General features: G+C 43.7%; 2 protein-coding genes across 2 annotated transcripts in view; both read left to right on the top strand.

The window, feature by feature from the left end:
* Positions 1–6,952: 6,952 nt before the first annotated feature.
* LOC311247285 (uncharacterized protein) lies at positions 6,953–16,475 on the top strand (the record flags this gene model as incomplete). The annotated part of the gene is made up of 7 exons (XM_084337644.1): positions 6,953–7,120; positions 8,349–8,539; positions 12,505–12,663; positions 15,178–15,313; positions 15,496–16,050; positions 16,286–16,347; positions 16,457–16,475. 7 exons carry the CDS (start codon positions 6,953–6,955, stop codon positions 16,473–16,475), a joined length of 1,290 nt encoding a protein of 429 aa, XP_084193770.1.
* Positions 16,476–16,500: 25 nt separating this feature from the next.
* LOC311247120 (CUB and zona pellucida-like domain-containing protein 1) overlaps positions 16,501–18,160 on the top strand; it is a 28,598-nt gene continuing 26,938 nt past the window's right edge. Inside the window, exons 1-2 of the mRNA XM_084337435.1 lie at positions 16,501–16,636; positions 17,367–17,511. The gene's annotated coding sequence lies outside the window, so the exon portion shown is untranslated. The remainder of the gene's footprint in view (positions 16,637–17,366; positions 17,512–18,160) is intronic.

Raw genomic sequence — 18,160 nt, 5'->3', positions numbered from 1 at the left:
GGCTGCACGTCGTTCCGAAGGGGAGGACTTCCCATTGGTAGATGGCTGGGTGCTCATCTCCTGGCTTCTCTCTCCATAGGAACCGTAACAGGGGCTTGTCCTCCTCTACTAATCTCACCTGCAGGAACATTCCTTTAATGTCCCCGCTGATGGCCACCTTTTCCTGGCGGAAGCGGAGTAGAACGCCGAGTAGGGAGGGGCCGAGTGTGGGACCGGGCAGTAACTCTTTATTCAGATTTTGGGATCCGATCTGGTAGCTGCAGTTAAATACTATGCGGTCTTTACCGTTGTGATGGACCTTGTGGTGAGGCACGTACCACGATTCAGTGGTCTGGTCAGCCTCTTTAATGTCCATCTTTGTGACGTGTCCCGCTGTGATGAGCTTCTCAATCTCAGCGCGGTATACACTCTCTTGGGCGGGGTTCTTGGCTAAGCGCCGCTCCGTGTTCAGCAGGTACCGTTCTGTGGCGTCTGTCTTGGCGTGGAAAGTAGGCATTCCTTCTCGCCGCAGGAGTGGCGTGGCGTATCTCAACACGCCGTTGACCGGGACTCTCTTGGTCCCTGTCTCGAGGAGGTGAATGGCGTAAATGTCATCTTTAGAGCGAATGTCTTTCTTTCCGTTCTTAAAGGGCATTTGTTCCAAGGTCCATAGCCGCTCTACGTGTTGCAGGAGTGCGGTTTCTCCCTCCGTGACTCGGGAGTGGAGACATCTAGTGGCTGTACTTCGGTTGAGAGATTTGGCGAGCGGGCCTTGGAGAGTCCATCCCAAACGGGTCTCGACTGCTGCAGGACAGCCTCGGGGTCCGGTATGAACCCGGTCTATCGGGACAATGAGGTCTGCATGGTCGGAGCCTATCAACAGGGTCGGCATAGCATTGTCTATGAGCGGGATCGGTAACTTGCGCAGATGTGCATATTTCTCCATCAGCTTGGCGACGGGGTATGTGTACCGCGACAGTCCTATTTCTTGGCTGGTGAAAGCGTCTGTAATCTGGTACCGTCGCTCAGGCTGGCCGCTTGCTGCGATAGAGAATGAGACATTCTCGCCCTTTATCGTCTTCAAATCTCGTCTTATTGTCCGAATTGTCATTTGGGTTTCGCTTCCCCGCAGCCCTAGCTGGGCCGCAGCGGAGGCGAGCAGAAGGGTCTTCTCTGACCCATCATCGAGGATGGCGTAAGTGTCCAGGACTTTATTCTGGTAACTTAGTGTCACACACACTACTTTTAGGAGTACTCGGGCTCCACTGCTGCTGGCGGGATCGATGTACATGACGCTCGCTTTGCTGCTGGATGGTGCGGGTGAAGGGCGCCGTCTGTTACTGTCGTGAAGTATGTCCAGATGGGCTCCATCGCACTTGGTGCACCTTTTCTTTAAGCGGCATTCGGCTGCCATGTGTGAGCGCGCACAGCGAAAGCAGCGCTTGTTGGACTTTATCCATTGACTTGCTTCCTCCGCGTTCAGCTTGGGGAAGGAGTCACATTGCGCTAGCCAGTGTTCTTTCTCACAGTAGGGGCACACTATCTTCCACTTCTCCGTTCTGGAGGGGGTACTGTGGCTCCTGCTGCTCGGTACTGACTCCGATTGGTGCATCACAGTCACCGATCTTCTTCCATCATTTAGTCGTCTGGTTCCTTCTCTGGAGCCAGGGGTGCTCCGTCCGAATGTATCTAGCCGTAGGCTGCTGACTTCTCTCGCCAGGAAGTCTGCTAGATCGAGGAGGTTCGGTTCGGGGCCATTCGGGTCTCGGTGGTCTCTCTGCCGCCTAAAACGCTCCTGTCGAGCGGGCGGCAGCTTCTCCAAGATCCTTTCCACATTTGAGTTGGCGTAAAGTTCATGCCTCCCCTTCTCTCTCTGCGCTCCCAACATCCCTACCAGGGACTGCACTCTGATGGACAGGTCGTCCAGTGCTCGATTGTCTATTGCTGGGGGTAAGCGGTCGATGTGTCGGATCTCCTGGATCACGTAATCCCATATGCGCCCATACCTCTGGTCCAATGCTACCAGCGCTGCTGTGTATGGGGTGGTGGAAGTCGCGTAGGCGAGCGCTATATTATGTGCGCGGGGTACCTTTAAGTGCTTCAGTAGGATGGCGTATTTATGGCGTTCATCCAATACATCCACCAACATGGTCTCCAGACACATGCGGAGTTCTGTATACTGGGCCCGGTTCTCTTGGGTGAAGTCGGGTACCATAGGCGTGCCAATGTATGACGCTGACTGTGGATACATCGGCGAGCGTTGGGGGAGAGGCCTCCTAGGCGAGTCTCCTCCCGCTCCTTGGTATGGGCTGGTACCGGCAGTGTACCATGGCCCGCTTGTCCAGGTGCTGTTCCTCGGTGCGGGTCGTGCGTCGTGCTCACCCGTGTATAGAGTCGGGGGTCTGTAGCGCAGCTCCGCGGGAGTATAGCCTGGGCTGTACCGGACCTCCTGGTCCGGTAGAGTACTGTGCTGTCGTCGGGCGTGGTTCTCCTCCTCTTCCTCTTCGTCTTCAGTTAGGTCATCCAGTGCTTGTAGTCTCTGGTTTAGCCTCTCCACAGGATATGCTGCTCCTTCCCGGTTGCTAGGTCTCGCTTGGACCGGTGGGGGGAGGTGGTCTGTGGGGGGTATAGACCTCGTCTGTTGGTCAAGTTCAGGGTTGTTTACTCGGCTAGGGGATGCCGCCCTGGAGGTGTGTCTAGACGAGTTCCTGGAGCCTCTGGCGGAGGGAGAGGGTGTTGTCCGTCTGATCAGCTGTTCTATTAGTTGCGCTTGCTGTCTGTCGCGCTCTGCGTCCCGTAGAGCACCAGCAGCTGCTCGCTGGCTGTCTGCTCGGTCTCGGGCCACATTCTCTTCCCTCTGAATGCGTCTTATTTCTAGACGTATATGCTCTTCTTCGCTCCGCTGCTGGATCTGCAGTCGGTCGCGTTCAGCAGCGGCGTTCAGGCTGATGAGGAAGGCCTGCTGTAGGGTCCTCTCTGCCTCGCTGGGAGAAGGCAGTTGTATAGGGGAGCCTTCCCTCGGGGTACTCCTTGCGGAGCCTTGGAGCTCTATCTCCACGGTGCTCTCCCCGTCTTCTTCCGTGCCGAGTTCTCTCTCGGTAGCGTTGTATTCCTCCCGGGACTCATCGGGGACTACTTCTTCAGTACTGGCGGGGTGTGAAGTCATGTCTGGTTCCCACTGGTCCCCACCGTGAACTTGGTCAGTTACATTAGAACCCGTAGGGGCCTCTATGGTCGGGGTAGTCTGGGCGTTGGGGTTAGACATACTTTTACTTTCTAGTTTTACCGCGTTTACTGTTAGTAGAAGACTAGGTTGTTGACTGACAGCGTAAGCCTCTAAGTACTGAGGGAGCCGTCGTTCGCGCTGCGGGCGTTGGTTAGGAGGATCGTTTCGTGGAGTGTTCATCATAGGCCATTTCAATATTAATAACACTATATTAATATTACACTAATTACCATCCGGCTCGAAGGACCAATTGTAACTGAGGGGTACAATTCCCTGACTGTATTACTAGATATGATACTTACTACCACTACCTTTGTACTTAATATTCGGCCACCCAGTACTCGGCATAAATATATTATGATGAACACTGTCACGTAGATGAAACGGATCCAACACAAATGTACGAATTAGAAATAGGTCTTTATTTCTACACAGCGATGGTGTGTAGAGCAAGCACTTAATCAAATCAATCACATTTATGAATGGGAATTAGTATGCACTTTTATGGCAAGAGTATTCGTCGGTATATCAATAGAGAATGTCCAATCTCTGAAGGCGCAGGTGGTACATATACGACCTGGAATAGTTTAAGGAATAACAGCAATGATACTTTAATGATTACAGACTGGATACACTAGGGGGGGTTAATCCGGTCGCTTGTAAGCCGACAGGAGTAGGAAGGGGGGGGGGGGTAGAGTCCGGCTGCCTCATCCGGCCAAGGGTATCCCAGGTGAACCCACTGTAGTGCCGTTCAATGCGCCGGCGATCCTTGGACCGCAGATGAAAGCAGATGGACTCTTTGTGGGCCGGCGTCCTCCGGTCCACGGAGGAGAGACGTGAAGCGACCTCGTCTTGCAGAGCGTCTCCTCACCTTGCGTCCTCTCCAGGGGGGGGGGTTCCAACACACGGCAGCGTCGGGGGTCTTTATCCATGGAATAATCAACGTATACAAAGCATAATCCGTGCCTGGGAAGGCGGGCTGTCGTCGGTAGAATAATCCGGTATACAGGTCCACTCGCTCGTCGGCTCTGGGGCTCCTCGGGTGCAATCTCACATGGGGTCGATCATCCTGGATAAGCAGCCAGTTTTCTGCCCGAAACGATGGGGTGCTGACTACGGTAGTATTCTCACCGCACGAAGCACTATATATTAACAGACTATTATTAGCTTAATAGACCACGTCCAACTCGACGATATAGTGCCAAATATGACTATTCAAATATTAATACACACGATGTCTCAATACCGATGGTAGGCCGAACTTGGCCTTACTCCCACACGTGGCGTCGCGGGGAGGCTTTACGTCTGTCACTCTATTGGAGGGTAAGAAACTGGACTGAAAAAAGGAGGTCCTACTTTAGTAGCGCAGTATATATACGCACTATGAACAAATAGTACCGTTAGTGGTGCGGTAGCCAGATTCCTACGCGGAACTAGGACTTGTTCGTACATGTTGAGCGGTACGTTTGAACTGGGTCTGGGGGGTATGGCAGCCTGGCACCAAGGTCTCGACCAATAGTAGAATGGAGACTATTATGGGATGTTCAGTAGGCTAGAATGGATATTCAATGCATATTGTACAAGGAATATACAAGGGATATCAGGGAATATTAGAGAATATACAAATACAATTAAATATATATATATATAATAAATATATATATTCGGTTTAATCTGGCCCTTCACAACAAGAGTGTTGTATAAAAGTTGCGATATTTTTTCAAACATATTCAAGTATTAACATCATAAACATGTCACAACAGCATGTAGAATGTATATTATCATCAATAATATTAATAATAATAATAATAATAATAATAATAATAATAATAATAATAATAATAATAATAATAATAATAATAATAATAATAATAATAATAATAATTAAAAAAATCTAACCCTAACTAACCTTACTGTCATGCACTTGTCCTAATAAACTAACACTGTAGCACTCAACACTTTATGAACATTGTTACTCAGCTGATAGAGTTGTGCCCTTCCTGATGACTTGTCGTACAGAACTTGTAAGTCGCTTCGGATAAAAGCGTCAGCTAAATGACTAAATGTAAATGTAAATGTAAATACGTTAGTTTAGCAATAGCTTAAAAGTGTCATTCGATAGATTTAACTTTTCGATTTGGTGAAGTCTATTCCGAGAGGGCGACCATTTTGGAAATTTTGAACCATGGGAATTTTAGTCTTTTTACGGCCATTTTGTAATAGACATCGCTAGCTGTCGATCAGCATTGGAATTCTTCCAAACTACACTTCCTGAAGGGATCTATGGGGTTCAAGGTTCATAGTTCTGTATGAATTTCTTTAATAACTCTTATTATTCGGGATAATATAACACAAAAGGTAAAGTTTTTTACAAATATTGAAAGGCTTTCAAGTTTCTCTTCCCTATTGTTAACATGTAGGAACAATTAGATCTGAAATTAGTTTCAAAACGGTTGCACTGTGGGGGGGAAAAAAGTACAGTAGATTACAGTAGATTTCATTATCTGTTGATTATGCACGCCTGGTGATACTAAATCCAAATTGAACTCAGGCATTTGAAAGATAATATATGTATATACATAAATGTGCGAATTGGCTATAATGAGGTAATTTATAAGCCTCCTATTCTATATTCTATAATAATATTTCAAATTGCATTGGTCCGGATGGGAGAATTCAGTACTGTATCTACAGAACCTTCTGTTTAATCATCCTCCCTTTATTAATTTCCTTAGATTTTTTGTACACGTGATCTCAAGAAGGTACTGAATGAGATCAGTCGCAGTTTTTAATGTTTGGTCATTATTAGCATGGTGTTATTCACTGTCAAAGATGCAAAGAAAAATCATAATTCATATTCTCCTTTGTTTCATCACAATTTAAGCAAGCCTAGTAATAGACACAATATTTCCGACACTGTGAATACATTCCCTGAGGTCCAAAGATGTCTCTAGATACCAAGAATATGCAAATGGACCTTGTAGAAGTGGAGCAATATTCCATTTACCTAGGTATATATTTTAGGCGGATTTTCAGAAAATATTCCACAGGTGGAATAGGTTAAGGACCAGCCAGTCACTAGAACGGGTTCCATAGGTACCAAAATTCCAGTCCAATAATGATGTAGTATAAGTATAAGGAGGTAGCTTACCAATAAGGGCCTTAAAATACCTGTGTTTGATGCGCCTCTCCATCAGCGAGGACCAACCAATATTCTCATAAAGGACACAGTGATGAGTGTCATATCTTTCATCAGATAGTTGCACTAGTTGCACTGCGGGCGACCCTCTCTGATGAAATGCATATGTGTGGGGGGACTGTGTGTATGTGTAACTAGGAGGGATATGTGAAAAGAAAAATTTCAATTGCCTTGTGCACATTGACAATATACTAATCTTCTAAATCCGAACTATCCCTTTTACAATCTCCCCACAGCATTTTATTGTGATTAACAAATCCAAAAGATCCATTTTCACAAAGGACAAAGAACTCTTTGTCCCTGAACTGTGGGAACAATCAATCATGGATATCTTGAGAACTCTATTCATCTATTCATGTGAAAACTCTGTGAATATCTCATCTGTTACTTATGAACCTGAATAACTGCATACTTGCCAGCTGCATGACTTAGTAGAATGCACCTCGGTTTCACTAGTGATGGATGGACTGTATGGTAAATGACGTCATGTTTCCTTGTAGTAGGGTATATAAGGTTGGTGTTTATAAGGGGGCACAGTGCACTCGTACATGTTGCTTCAGAGGATCATGTCTCCTGTCACACTGTCGCTGCTGCTGCTGCTGCTGCTGCTGCTGGTTTCAAGTGTGGCTGGCTGGTCCAGCAGAAACACATACAGGTACTATGGTGGATCCACAACCTTTACCCCTAAAGGCATGAGTTCAGACGGGACATACGAGGTGAGTTTAAGTTTCCATATATAGCTTAAAAAAACGTTAAGCTCATTTTGTTTTGTCTTGTTTTTCTCCCATTGTAGAGATTTGGCACCTCTTTTCAGACAGTTGAACACTGTCATAAGCTTTGAATGAAATACCATGAAATAATAGTTTATTATTGAGAATAATAATATTATTATTATTATATTTTGATTGGATAAGCTATACTCCAGTATATCAGTATAAATAGGGTATTTATTGGATTTGCTAAATCTTCTGGTATACATAATACAAGATCACCATATAATATACATAATTCAAGATCACCATATAATATACATAATTCAAGATCACCATATAATATAAACACACCCTGCCCTTCCCTGACCCTATGGTCTCTCCTACAGTCTCTCCTACTCATCCTCCCAGTCCCACCCCCCAGTCCCACCCCAGCAAGCTACAACTGTCCACATATATATATTTATTCAAATGATTAATCCTGCACTGCACTGTCTTGGTCCTGTGTCTGTTGTTTTGAGCCACAGACCTTCAAAGACATGGAGCTGGTTTTCTTAACGATGCTAGCAGAACGACTTCACTACTTCAAGAATTGCATTCCAAGTTTAATTTAGAAGCGGAGGTCCATCTACTGGCTCACCTCACCAATGGTTCCATAAATCTGGGAGATTATGCCCTTTTTATCTAACGTTATGTCAAGAGATGGCAAAGTATCAACTGGGGTAGTTGGAGGCTTATTGGGAAAGGACTTATTGTTTCTTAACAGGATTCCTCACTTGTAAATATTGAAAGAAGAGGGCACGTTCATTTTAGGCAATCATGGTTAAAGCCATGTGACCTTCCACACAATCACACACACACACACACACACACACACACACACACACGCACACACACACACACACACACACACACACACACACACACACACACAATCACACACACACACACACACACACACACACACACACACACACACACACACACACACACACACACACACACACACACACACACACACACACACACACACACACACACACACACACACACACACAGTTGTCATTTCACATGTCATTTGCTCTCAATTACAGGTTGAGTCAATTACCGTGACCGGAAGTGACTTTAGCAAATTCTTCATAAAATTATTATTTGAGAAAAAAATGCATTTTCCTCAAAACAAATCCTAAAATCGGAATACTACATTTTTGTTTTTTCGCCGACTTCTTTACAGGTGGAGCTTCGCATCAAGCGGACACAGTTTCTCTGTCTCTTGGAGGGCTTCACTTGTTCCAGTGGAGACTGCGGGACCCAGATCAGCCACACCTATGTGTCTATTTCTGCTAATTCCTATCAACGCATGTGGTGCCATCAGGAGGAGGTCATGAAGAGAAGCCTGAGCAGTAACCTACCCTTCGAGATGAGGTGAGGAAATAGAATAGAATAGATAGAATATAAGTACTTTATTGATCCTGAGGGAAATTCAGCACTACAGATCACTCACAATAAACATTTAGGTAGATTAAAAATCACAAATAAGAATACAAATACAGTCAAGGATATACATTCTAAAATATGTATGACCATTCATTGATAATATAGGCCACATTTGATTTATGTTATAACGTGAGCCAGCTCTATTTTGTACCTGTACTATTTTAAATGTTAATAAAATCTTGACTACTTTTATCTTGCAGTTCAAGTTCAAGTTTTGTTTTATTTGCCACATATAAGGTACATGCACATTATAGTGAACTGCTTGGTTCTGTATGAGCCTCCTGAAATTGTACTATTAGGTGTATTGCAATGGCCCGTGGGTGAAGTAGTTCTGCTAGCATCGTTAAGAAAACCAGCTCCATGTCTTTGAAGGTCTGTGGCGTTTCGAGGGGCGCTCTGAACTGCAGGAACATTGGGATCCAAGTCAAAGTGGACCTCCCCCTGGACAGCTGTTCCTTAGTGAGGCCTCCAGGCTGTGCATGTTCCACTTTCAGCACGTCCTCTGGAATTGTGAACTGCATGAGACCTAAACGTTCACAAGTGGAGCCTGACAGTAGAGGGTGCTGGCTAGTCTTCACAATTTCAAATGAGAGTTTGTACATTTGGCCTCTCACCAGGCATGCGTTGTTCATGGGACGGGGTAGCACGGTGTGCAAGCTCACTCGCTATTTGCATATCAATAGCGCCGGTCGTCAGGTGTGTTAAATACGTTCTCAGACACATTCACACCTAACTTGTTGTGAAGACGTGTTACATTCCATTCGTAGAGGCAATTAGGCACTGTTTTTAGTCTGTGCCCAAGCGAGGGGACATTAAATGCGCATTCGCGGGAGCTCGCGTGCACGTGGTGCGTGTCACCCCAGATGATTTCAATAACGCACCACTGCCTCTCACTGTGCCTCATGTATTAAACTAAAAGTGAATAGTTGACTCTGTCATTTTGTAACAGTAGCTAACGTTAGCTCACGGAGGTCCTAGACTAGACCTGTGTTTACATGGGTGCGGGAGGGCTGGAGGAGGAGGAGGAGGAGGAGCAGACGCCGCAGTTCCGTGTGTCTGAGACAGAACTCAGCAAGTGAGATCTCCGCTAAGAATTGGATCATGTTTTTTCGATCGGTTTTGACGATCTGCGAAAAGAAAGCATTATCACCGATCACCGATCGCATATTTATACTGATTATCGGCCGATAACGATCGGTGGCCGATCGATCGGGGCATCCCTAATGAAAACTTCAATAAACAACATTTTGGAAAAAAAAACATTGATGAGAAACTGCTTCAAGAATCATTGTGAAATTGTGGGCGGCTGGGTGGCTTGTCAACGCAAGAGACACCGGGTTCGACTCCGGCTGTCTGCGTTGCCTCCGGCTTGGGCCGGCCGTCATACTAACTCAATTGGCAGAGTTAGCGGGTGGAAGTCGATGGGTGGTAATCTGGACGTTGTGGACAGTGACTCCAACAGGTTGGTCTGGAATGCCTGCACAGCAGAGACAGGAAATGGCGGGGGTAGTGTGAGCCTCCCACACGTTACACCTCGCCAATGAGAGTCCGCGCTGGCAGGTGAAAAGATGTGACAGGCTGCCTCCTCGTGTATCGGAGGGGACACGTTATGCACGGCTTCTATCCTCCCTACAACCGGCCAGTGGGGGGAATATGCGAGCAACGTTCAAGACAGGGGAGGGGAGAATTGGCACAGTGGAATTGGGATGGGAGAAAAATAGAAAAAGAAGTTAAGAAGGTTTCAAAATCGTTGGGCATTATAAAAAGGGTTAAAAACCATTTAAAAAAGACCACATTACTACAGTTTAATTTATCCTCACATCTCTTACTGCAATATAATTTGGGCCAACACTTACCCTTCTTAATTACAAGCAATTCACAGATCTCAGAAATCCATTGTAAGAATTGCAACCAACTCTTCTTATTTAGCCCCAACCAAACCATTATTTAAACAACTGCAACTACTCACAATTGATGAGGTCAACAAGTTATTATGTATAAAGTAATTGGTTTTCCTTAATCTTTACCTATTTTCTTTCAAAGTTATTTTGAGTATAAAAAATCGAACAGAAACATGTTCCACTTTAAATACATTTAAAAGCAAGCTTAAAAAATAACTACAGATCCTGTAGTCTTTAGTATCCTTGTGTAGGCTATATGTGAATAGTCTTTTTTTAAATGTTCTTCTATTTTTTCAACATTGTAATTGGTAATTGTTGTATAAGGTTTTATTTGAGATGTTCCGATAAAATTTTTTCCTTCCCGATCCGATTCCGATACCCAGTGATGCGTTGCTCATGGGACGAGATTGCACTCCGTGCAGCCAAAGATTTCAGGAATGCGCTGCACTCGCCAACTCGCTATAAGTACCCACCTGGGCTACTTTGCATATCAATAACGCCGGTCGTCAGGTGTGTTAAATACGTTCTCAGATACATTCACACCTAACTTGTGAATGATATGTGTTACATTCCATTCGTAGAGTCAATTAGGCACGGTCTTTAGTCTGTGCTCAAGCGAGGGGACATTTATGCGCATGCGCGGGAGCACGCGTGCATGTGGCGTCATTAGCGTGTGCGTGCAATCAGAGTTGATGTCAGGAACGCACCGCTGCCGATACCTAAGCTTTGGGTATCGGCCGATACCAATACTGATCCGATACCAGTGCATACATTTAAATTATTGCTGGATTATGAATAGCCCCAACTTTAGCCAAGGTAACGTTACAGCTAAAACGAGCTTTTCAGCTAGCTATTCAGCGAATGCTAATCACACCAGCAAGCGAACACATCAGAGCTCCCCGTCACACCACTGTCGGGACGATGGCATTTAAAGGGGAACTATCTTATAAATGGCCTTTTTGAGTGTTTAGCATTGTTTCCTAGCTATGTGAACTTATATTAATATGATCTATGTCTCAAAATTCTCATATTGGCGCATTCTTCCAATTCTCCTCTCACAATATTCACCCTCACTGAACTGAGTCATTTGAAAATGTGCCCTATATGTGATGTCATAAAGACACTGCTGCATGTTAATGTTCAGCCGGGGCCGTATAGCGCAGTGGTTTAGGAGCCCAGGCTCAAAACAGCTCGAGATCTTGAGGTAGAAAAATGCTGTTTTTGAGGACTTGATTAGAAATACAAAACAATGAATAAAAAAAAAATATATATTACAGAGGTGTTCCATAGACTCACAGGAATTGTGTAAAAGTGCCCAAATAGTGAAAGAAATAGTAAAATAGTTCCCCTTTAAGAAAGTATCTGCTGTTAAAATGACAAACAGCATTGACACTTTAATTCACGGTCGATTACAAACAAGTTTGTTTTATAATGCTCGCTCTCAGCAGGAGGATACTGCACGTGTTGTTGATAAATTATGTCATACGGTATCGGAGCATAGATTTGACGCATACTCGCTGATACCGATACCAGCATTTTAGGCTGTATCGGAGGCATTTCCGATACTGGTATCGGTATCGGAACAACTCTAGTTTTATTGTATGTATCTGTGTGTATGAGAGAGGGATATGCGCATGTGTGATTGCGCATAATGTGTGGGGGGAGGAGGGGATTTTCTGTGTAGCTATTCTTTAAGAGGGGGGCTCGCGTATAAGCCCTTGGGCTTTATGACCTTTCCTGCACATTTTAACTGTTTACTTCTTTTTATTCCAGAATGTATGTTTGTAAATGCAAATAACAATAATAAACAATAAATAAACTAAATAATACCGAGGATGGAACATAAGAGGAGAGAAACCTGAGATGATGAGAAATACTAATGAGAAATACTACTAATAAAGAAACTTGAACTTGAGATGATGAGAAATATGATAAATTCAAATGCTCTTTCGAATGACCAGATTTTGTGATACAAATAATTTTGTTGAATAGATATCCCAGATTCAGCCACAATGGCCGAGGATTCTGGATTGGAAACATCTATGGTTCATATTCTCGTTGGAGAACAACAACATATGTGGACCTGGGAACCCGATCTGATACTGGTGAATCCAACAGATCGCCCATCATGACTACTGCTCCTATGATCCGGTAATTATAAATTTTTTGTTTTGTTAGTGACCATTTGTTTTGGACTATTTTGGTGGCCTGACAGTGAACCAGGTTCACTAAGATTTTATGCAAAATTTTGTTTTTGGGGGCCCTATTTTGTGAAACTATGGTGGGGGGATTCCAAACCCTTTAAGGTGGGCATGCATTTAACATTTAAATGCATCAATCTGGTGCACTTTAAAAGGAAAAGAGGCTAGATCCGTGAAAAAAACGTATATATTTTTCTCACAAATTCAAATCAAACATCTCAAGTTGACCCCAGCAATGACAGAATATGATACTAAATAGGAAACACTGGGGCTCCCCTACATCAAGAAACTCCTGAAAACGTACAGGATTTACCGAATCTGCACTATAACTCCAAATTATATCTCCAAAATGCACATAAATGACAGATACTGCATTTTCCTTAAATTTCGGAATTTAAATGGAACTATTTAAGATAAAGTTAAAGTTAAATAAAGTTTGAAAATGCAACTACAGTAAGCTACTTATGTATTTCATTCAAGAAACGCCCACTTGCGGTCATAAGCAGTAGCCTATTGGTTAAATGTTTTAAGCTGATGATTTGTTAAAACATTTAATTTTTTTTTATAATATATTAAAAATATATATGATATGATATGATATGATATTAGCATTTATAATGCGCCCCCCAGCCAATCGGTCCGGGGCGCAGCCCGGGGGAAAAAAAGAATACGAATAAATGGACAGGACAAAGAAACATGGAACCAGGCAGATGGACAGACAGAGAACATAAGAACACCTCAGACACACAACACAACAGCAAAGTAACTAGTGATCATCCAGAGCGAAAAGGTGGGTTTTAAGCAAGGCCTTGAATGTCTGTGCGGTGTTGGCAGACTTGATCTTGAGGGGGAGCTTATTCCACAGTGTCGGCGCCATCACTGCAAAGGCCCGGAAACCCTTTGTCACCAGTTTGGCCCGCGGGACCCTCAGACACAGTTGGTCATTTGATCTGAGGGACCTGGAGCTGATGTGTTGGACCAAGAGTTCCTCAATGTAGGCCGGAGCGAGACCATTGAGGGCTTTGTATGTGAAAAGCAGAATTTTTTTTTATTGATTATCTTCCTCCAGTGGAGAGAGTCAAGGACTGGGGAGATGTGGTCCCTCATTCTGGTGCCTGAGTCCAGCCTGGCAGCAGCATTTTGAATGCGCTGGAGGGGGAGGATGGTTTTGTCTGGGAGACCAGAGTAGAGGGAATTGCAGTAGTCCAGTCGTGAGAAAATGAGCATGGTGATGACTTTATGAAGGTCGCTGGGGGAGAGGAAGGACTTGATTTTTGAGATGATGCACAGTTGGAAGAAACAGGACTGTACTACTGATCTTACTTGTTTATGGAAATTGAGATCTGAGTCAAATAAGACCCCAAGGTTTCTCACATTGGGTTTCACCAAGGAGCAGAGGCTTCCCATGTTTCTGGAGCTCTGAGTGACTGAGGTGGGGGTGCCAAACAGAATTATCTCCCCCTTGCTCTCATTTAACTGCAGGTGGTTTTGTGACATCCACTCCTTTATATTGCCTAGGCAGGTCTTCAGGCGGTCCAGGCCGGTGGAGTCAGCTGTTGAGTCAGCATTATGGCATTTTAGGGGGCCCCCTGGTGACTTCGGGGGCCCTATGCAACCGCATTGTCCGCATATGGGAAGAAACGGGCCTGCGCACCAGTGTAACTACATACAAACATAACAATGCCTTACTGGCACAATCTTGTTGTAACTAAGAGATTAGCTGAAAACAGTGTTTTCGCGCCTTGATTTCTAGACATTACATACAACTTTATCTTGAGCATTTCCTGGTTGTTAAACAAGGTAGTTAAATACTTCACCTACAAACACAATACTGTGCTTTCAGGACAGTATTGTGTTTGTAGGTGAAGTATTTAACTACAATATTGATGTCATTTTCTAGTACTACTATTTTCTTTTTACATTTTATAAAACAGGCAGAGCTAAAACATGGGCTAGGTTTTTGTCAAGAACAAGAACAGACTGGCTGCTGGCAGCACAGGGTTCATTGAGTAGGACACCATGGCTCAATGATTAGCCTTCTGATAACCGGTGGTCATTTAGAAGTTTTAAAAAATACTTCCAGATAATAATTATTGCAGCTAATTGTTTTCACAGCTAATCCTAGTCTGAGACTACAAATCTGTAAGAGAGAGTAAGGCTGTTATTAGATTGGATGCCTTTTTTTTCTCACTCAAACACGAGATGCGGCGGTGTACAAAGATAATTTAAAGTGCACGCAATGCGCGATACCACTGATTACCGTTGCTCCCTCAGCTAATGTTACATACTGTAAGTTACAAACATTACTACTCACAGGCACAGCCCTCCAGGCGTGGCTGTTCATATCTCGGTCATGGTAAGATCTGGTAGAAACTGCCAAAATGAGCTTCTCCTTCATTATATCCATTGGTTTGTTTTGCTGTCAATTCCTTTCTACTTGATTCAAATGTTTCCCACTTCACAGAGTAACACGGAACTGCCCAAGGAACTTCAATTTGACAGTTTTCGACCCTGATGGTGATCAGGTTAGATGCAGATTTGGATCCGGTGTAAAGGAGTGCAGATTGTGCAGACAAACTAATGGTTTCTCTTTAGATAAGGTAAGATTTTGGGGTAGGTTTCCCAAATTCTCAAAGGTATTTAATTGTTTAAATTTTTTTATCACTAGTTGATGAAATTGGCACTGAAGTGCACTGGTAAGCACGCCCTTGTTAAAATGTATTGGTCTATATGATCTCCCTCGAAATCTGCCCAAATGGTGTCCTTCTGTTCTTTCGTTCAGAATTCCTGTTCCTTATCGTATAACCACTCTCTTCATTATGGATACCATCCGTTTGAGCTGGTGGTGGAGGACTTCCCCAAAAAATACATCACTCTGTCCTACTCTGACGGGTCCTACACCGCAAAGGGTCCTCCTCTCGGGAAAGCAAGGCGCAAGCGCGCTGCCCCCGTTACATTCACGTTCTCGCCCATTACTACAACTGCTACTACTGATGGAATCACTGCTATTATAACAACAGCACGCCCTACTACTACAACTGCTGTCCCTACTACACCTGCACAGCCTACTACACTTGCTAGGCTACCTACTACTACAACTGAAGCCCATACTACTACAACTGAAGCCCCTACTACTACAACTGAAGCCCATACTACTACAACTGAAACCCATACTACTACAACTGAAACCCCTACTACTACAACTGAAGCCCCTACTACTACTACTACTACTACTACTACTACTACTACTACTACTACAACTGAAGCCCCTACTACTACTACAACTGAAGCCCCTACTACTACTACAACTGAAGCCCCTACTACTACTACAACTGAAGCCCCTACTACTACAACTGAAGCCCCTACTACTACTACTACTACTACTACTACAACTGAAGCCCCTACTACTACAACTGAAGCCCCTACTACTACAACTGAAGCCCCTACTACCACTACTACAACTGAAGCCCCTACTACTACTACTACTACTACTACAACTGAAGCCCCTACTACCACTACTACAACTGAAGCCCCTATTACTACAACTGAAGCAACCACTACTACAACTGAAGCCCCTACTACTACTACAACTACTACTACTACTACAACTGAAGCCCCTACTACTACAACTGAAGTCCCTACTACTACTACAACTGAAGCAACCACTACTACAACTGAAGCCCCTACTACTACAACTGAAGTCCCTACTACTACAACTGAAGCCCCTATTACTACAACTGAAGCAACCACTACTACAACTGAAGTCCCTACTACTACAACTGAAGTCCCTACTACTACAACTGAAGTCCCTACTACTACAACTGAAGTCCCTACTACTACAACTGAAGTCCCTACTACTACCGCCTTTTACCGTCCATCAATTGCTGCTTTAAGCAAGCTTCCTCTGCAGTTCACCATCTACGGTAAATTATTTACCCCTATTTACATTTCGGTAATCTTGTACACAATGTCATTATTTGCCATTTGAGTATTGGAACGATATCCAAATTAGGTTTTGTAACATTTCTCACAAAGGCTGACCAAAAAGGCTCGCCAGATTTGTCGCTATTTTCCTCTTTAATACTTAAAGGGGCTATAAATAACATCCACCCACTAGATGTCACACTGGAGTACCAGCATGTAATTTATCCAATCAGGTGCATTCCGTGTGGGGAAATGGGAAGTAGGGAGGGGATACATGCCTGCAACATGTAAACAACATTCATTTTGGACCCAGATATATTTTTTTTATAATACATTTATTAATCAATACTTTTTTTGGGGGGGGGGGGGGGGGGGGGGGACAATACTTTTATTCCGCACCTTTCTAAAAGCTGTGGATCTATTGTTTTTTAATGATTACTCTACATACAAATGTTATCTATAGCACCTTTAAGAATGACTGAAAAGTAGTGACCATCGCTAAGATCCATGAGTTGATGTCATTCATGATTAAGTGCTACGCGGTTACTTTCTGCTTTTTCACATATTTTTTAAATGACTGAAAAGGTTCAGCATAGCAGCCTCGCCTTTTACCTGAAAATTCCAAATTCAAATACATTATATTATGAATACGCGTTTGAATTATTTGGTACAGCCCTACATTTCAGCATTCAGATATTTTTTATTCTCACATGCTCTCTTGACCTTCAGTTGATTCGCACCACGCCCCATCATGTGTGGATGGCGACTACTTCCCTATCTTCCTGTCTCCGACGCCACTCAACGGAGTACATCTGCCTGCATACATCAATCGCACGCTCGAGATTAAAGTGAGAGGCAACGCACTATACGCCACGTAAGGACATTTTTACATTGAATTGTTTTCAAAGTCTACAATAGATTATTTTGTAGATTAGATTAGATTAGATTAGATTAAAATGTATTGCCATTATACAGCACAAGTACAGTACAATAAAAATACATTTGACAATCAACCAGAGTGAAAAGTGCAACAGCAATCTACAATGTGCGTGCAGGTGATTAAACTGGGTACAAAATGTACAAATTAGTAGTACTGAGTGTAATGCTGATCAGAGGTATGTACAGAGTTGTAGTATAATATGTAGAGTGATACAGGTATAAGGACAGTATGGTAGTAGTCATACTGACCAGCAGCGTAACTAGTAAGAGTAGCATATGTACAGATATAGAGCTAGTAAAGGACTATGTTCAGGTAAATACAGAGAGGTGAGGATAGGTATATATGTGGTGGGAATACATATATATCATATATATAGGTATATACAGCATTATAATACATGCTATCATACAGAGCTAAGGGTTATGTGCAGGTGTACAAGCAAGTATATAAATGGGTTATATTATGCAGGTATATTTAGACAAATATGGGTATATGTGGTAATATAAAGATATAAATTATATACTGTAGGAGAGTACTGGCCCCTGTAAATTCGAAACTGGCCCCTGTAAATGTCCTAACCCAA

Source organism: Notolepis coatsorum (assembly GCF_963971535.1).
Source record: "Notolepis coatsorum genome assembly, chromosome: 20".
Lineage (NCBI taxonomy): Eukaryota > Metazoa > Chordata > Actinopteri > Aulopiformes > Paralepididae > Notolepis > Notolepis coatsorum.
Note: the sequence above shows the minus strand (reverse complement) of the source record. Positions and strands in the feature narration are given on the sequence as shown.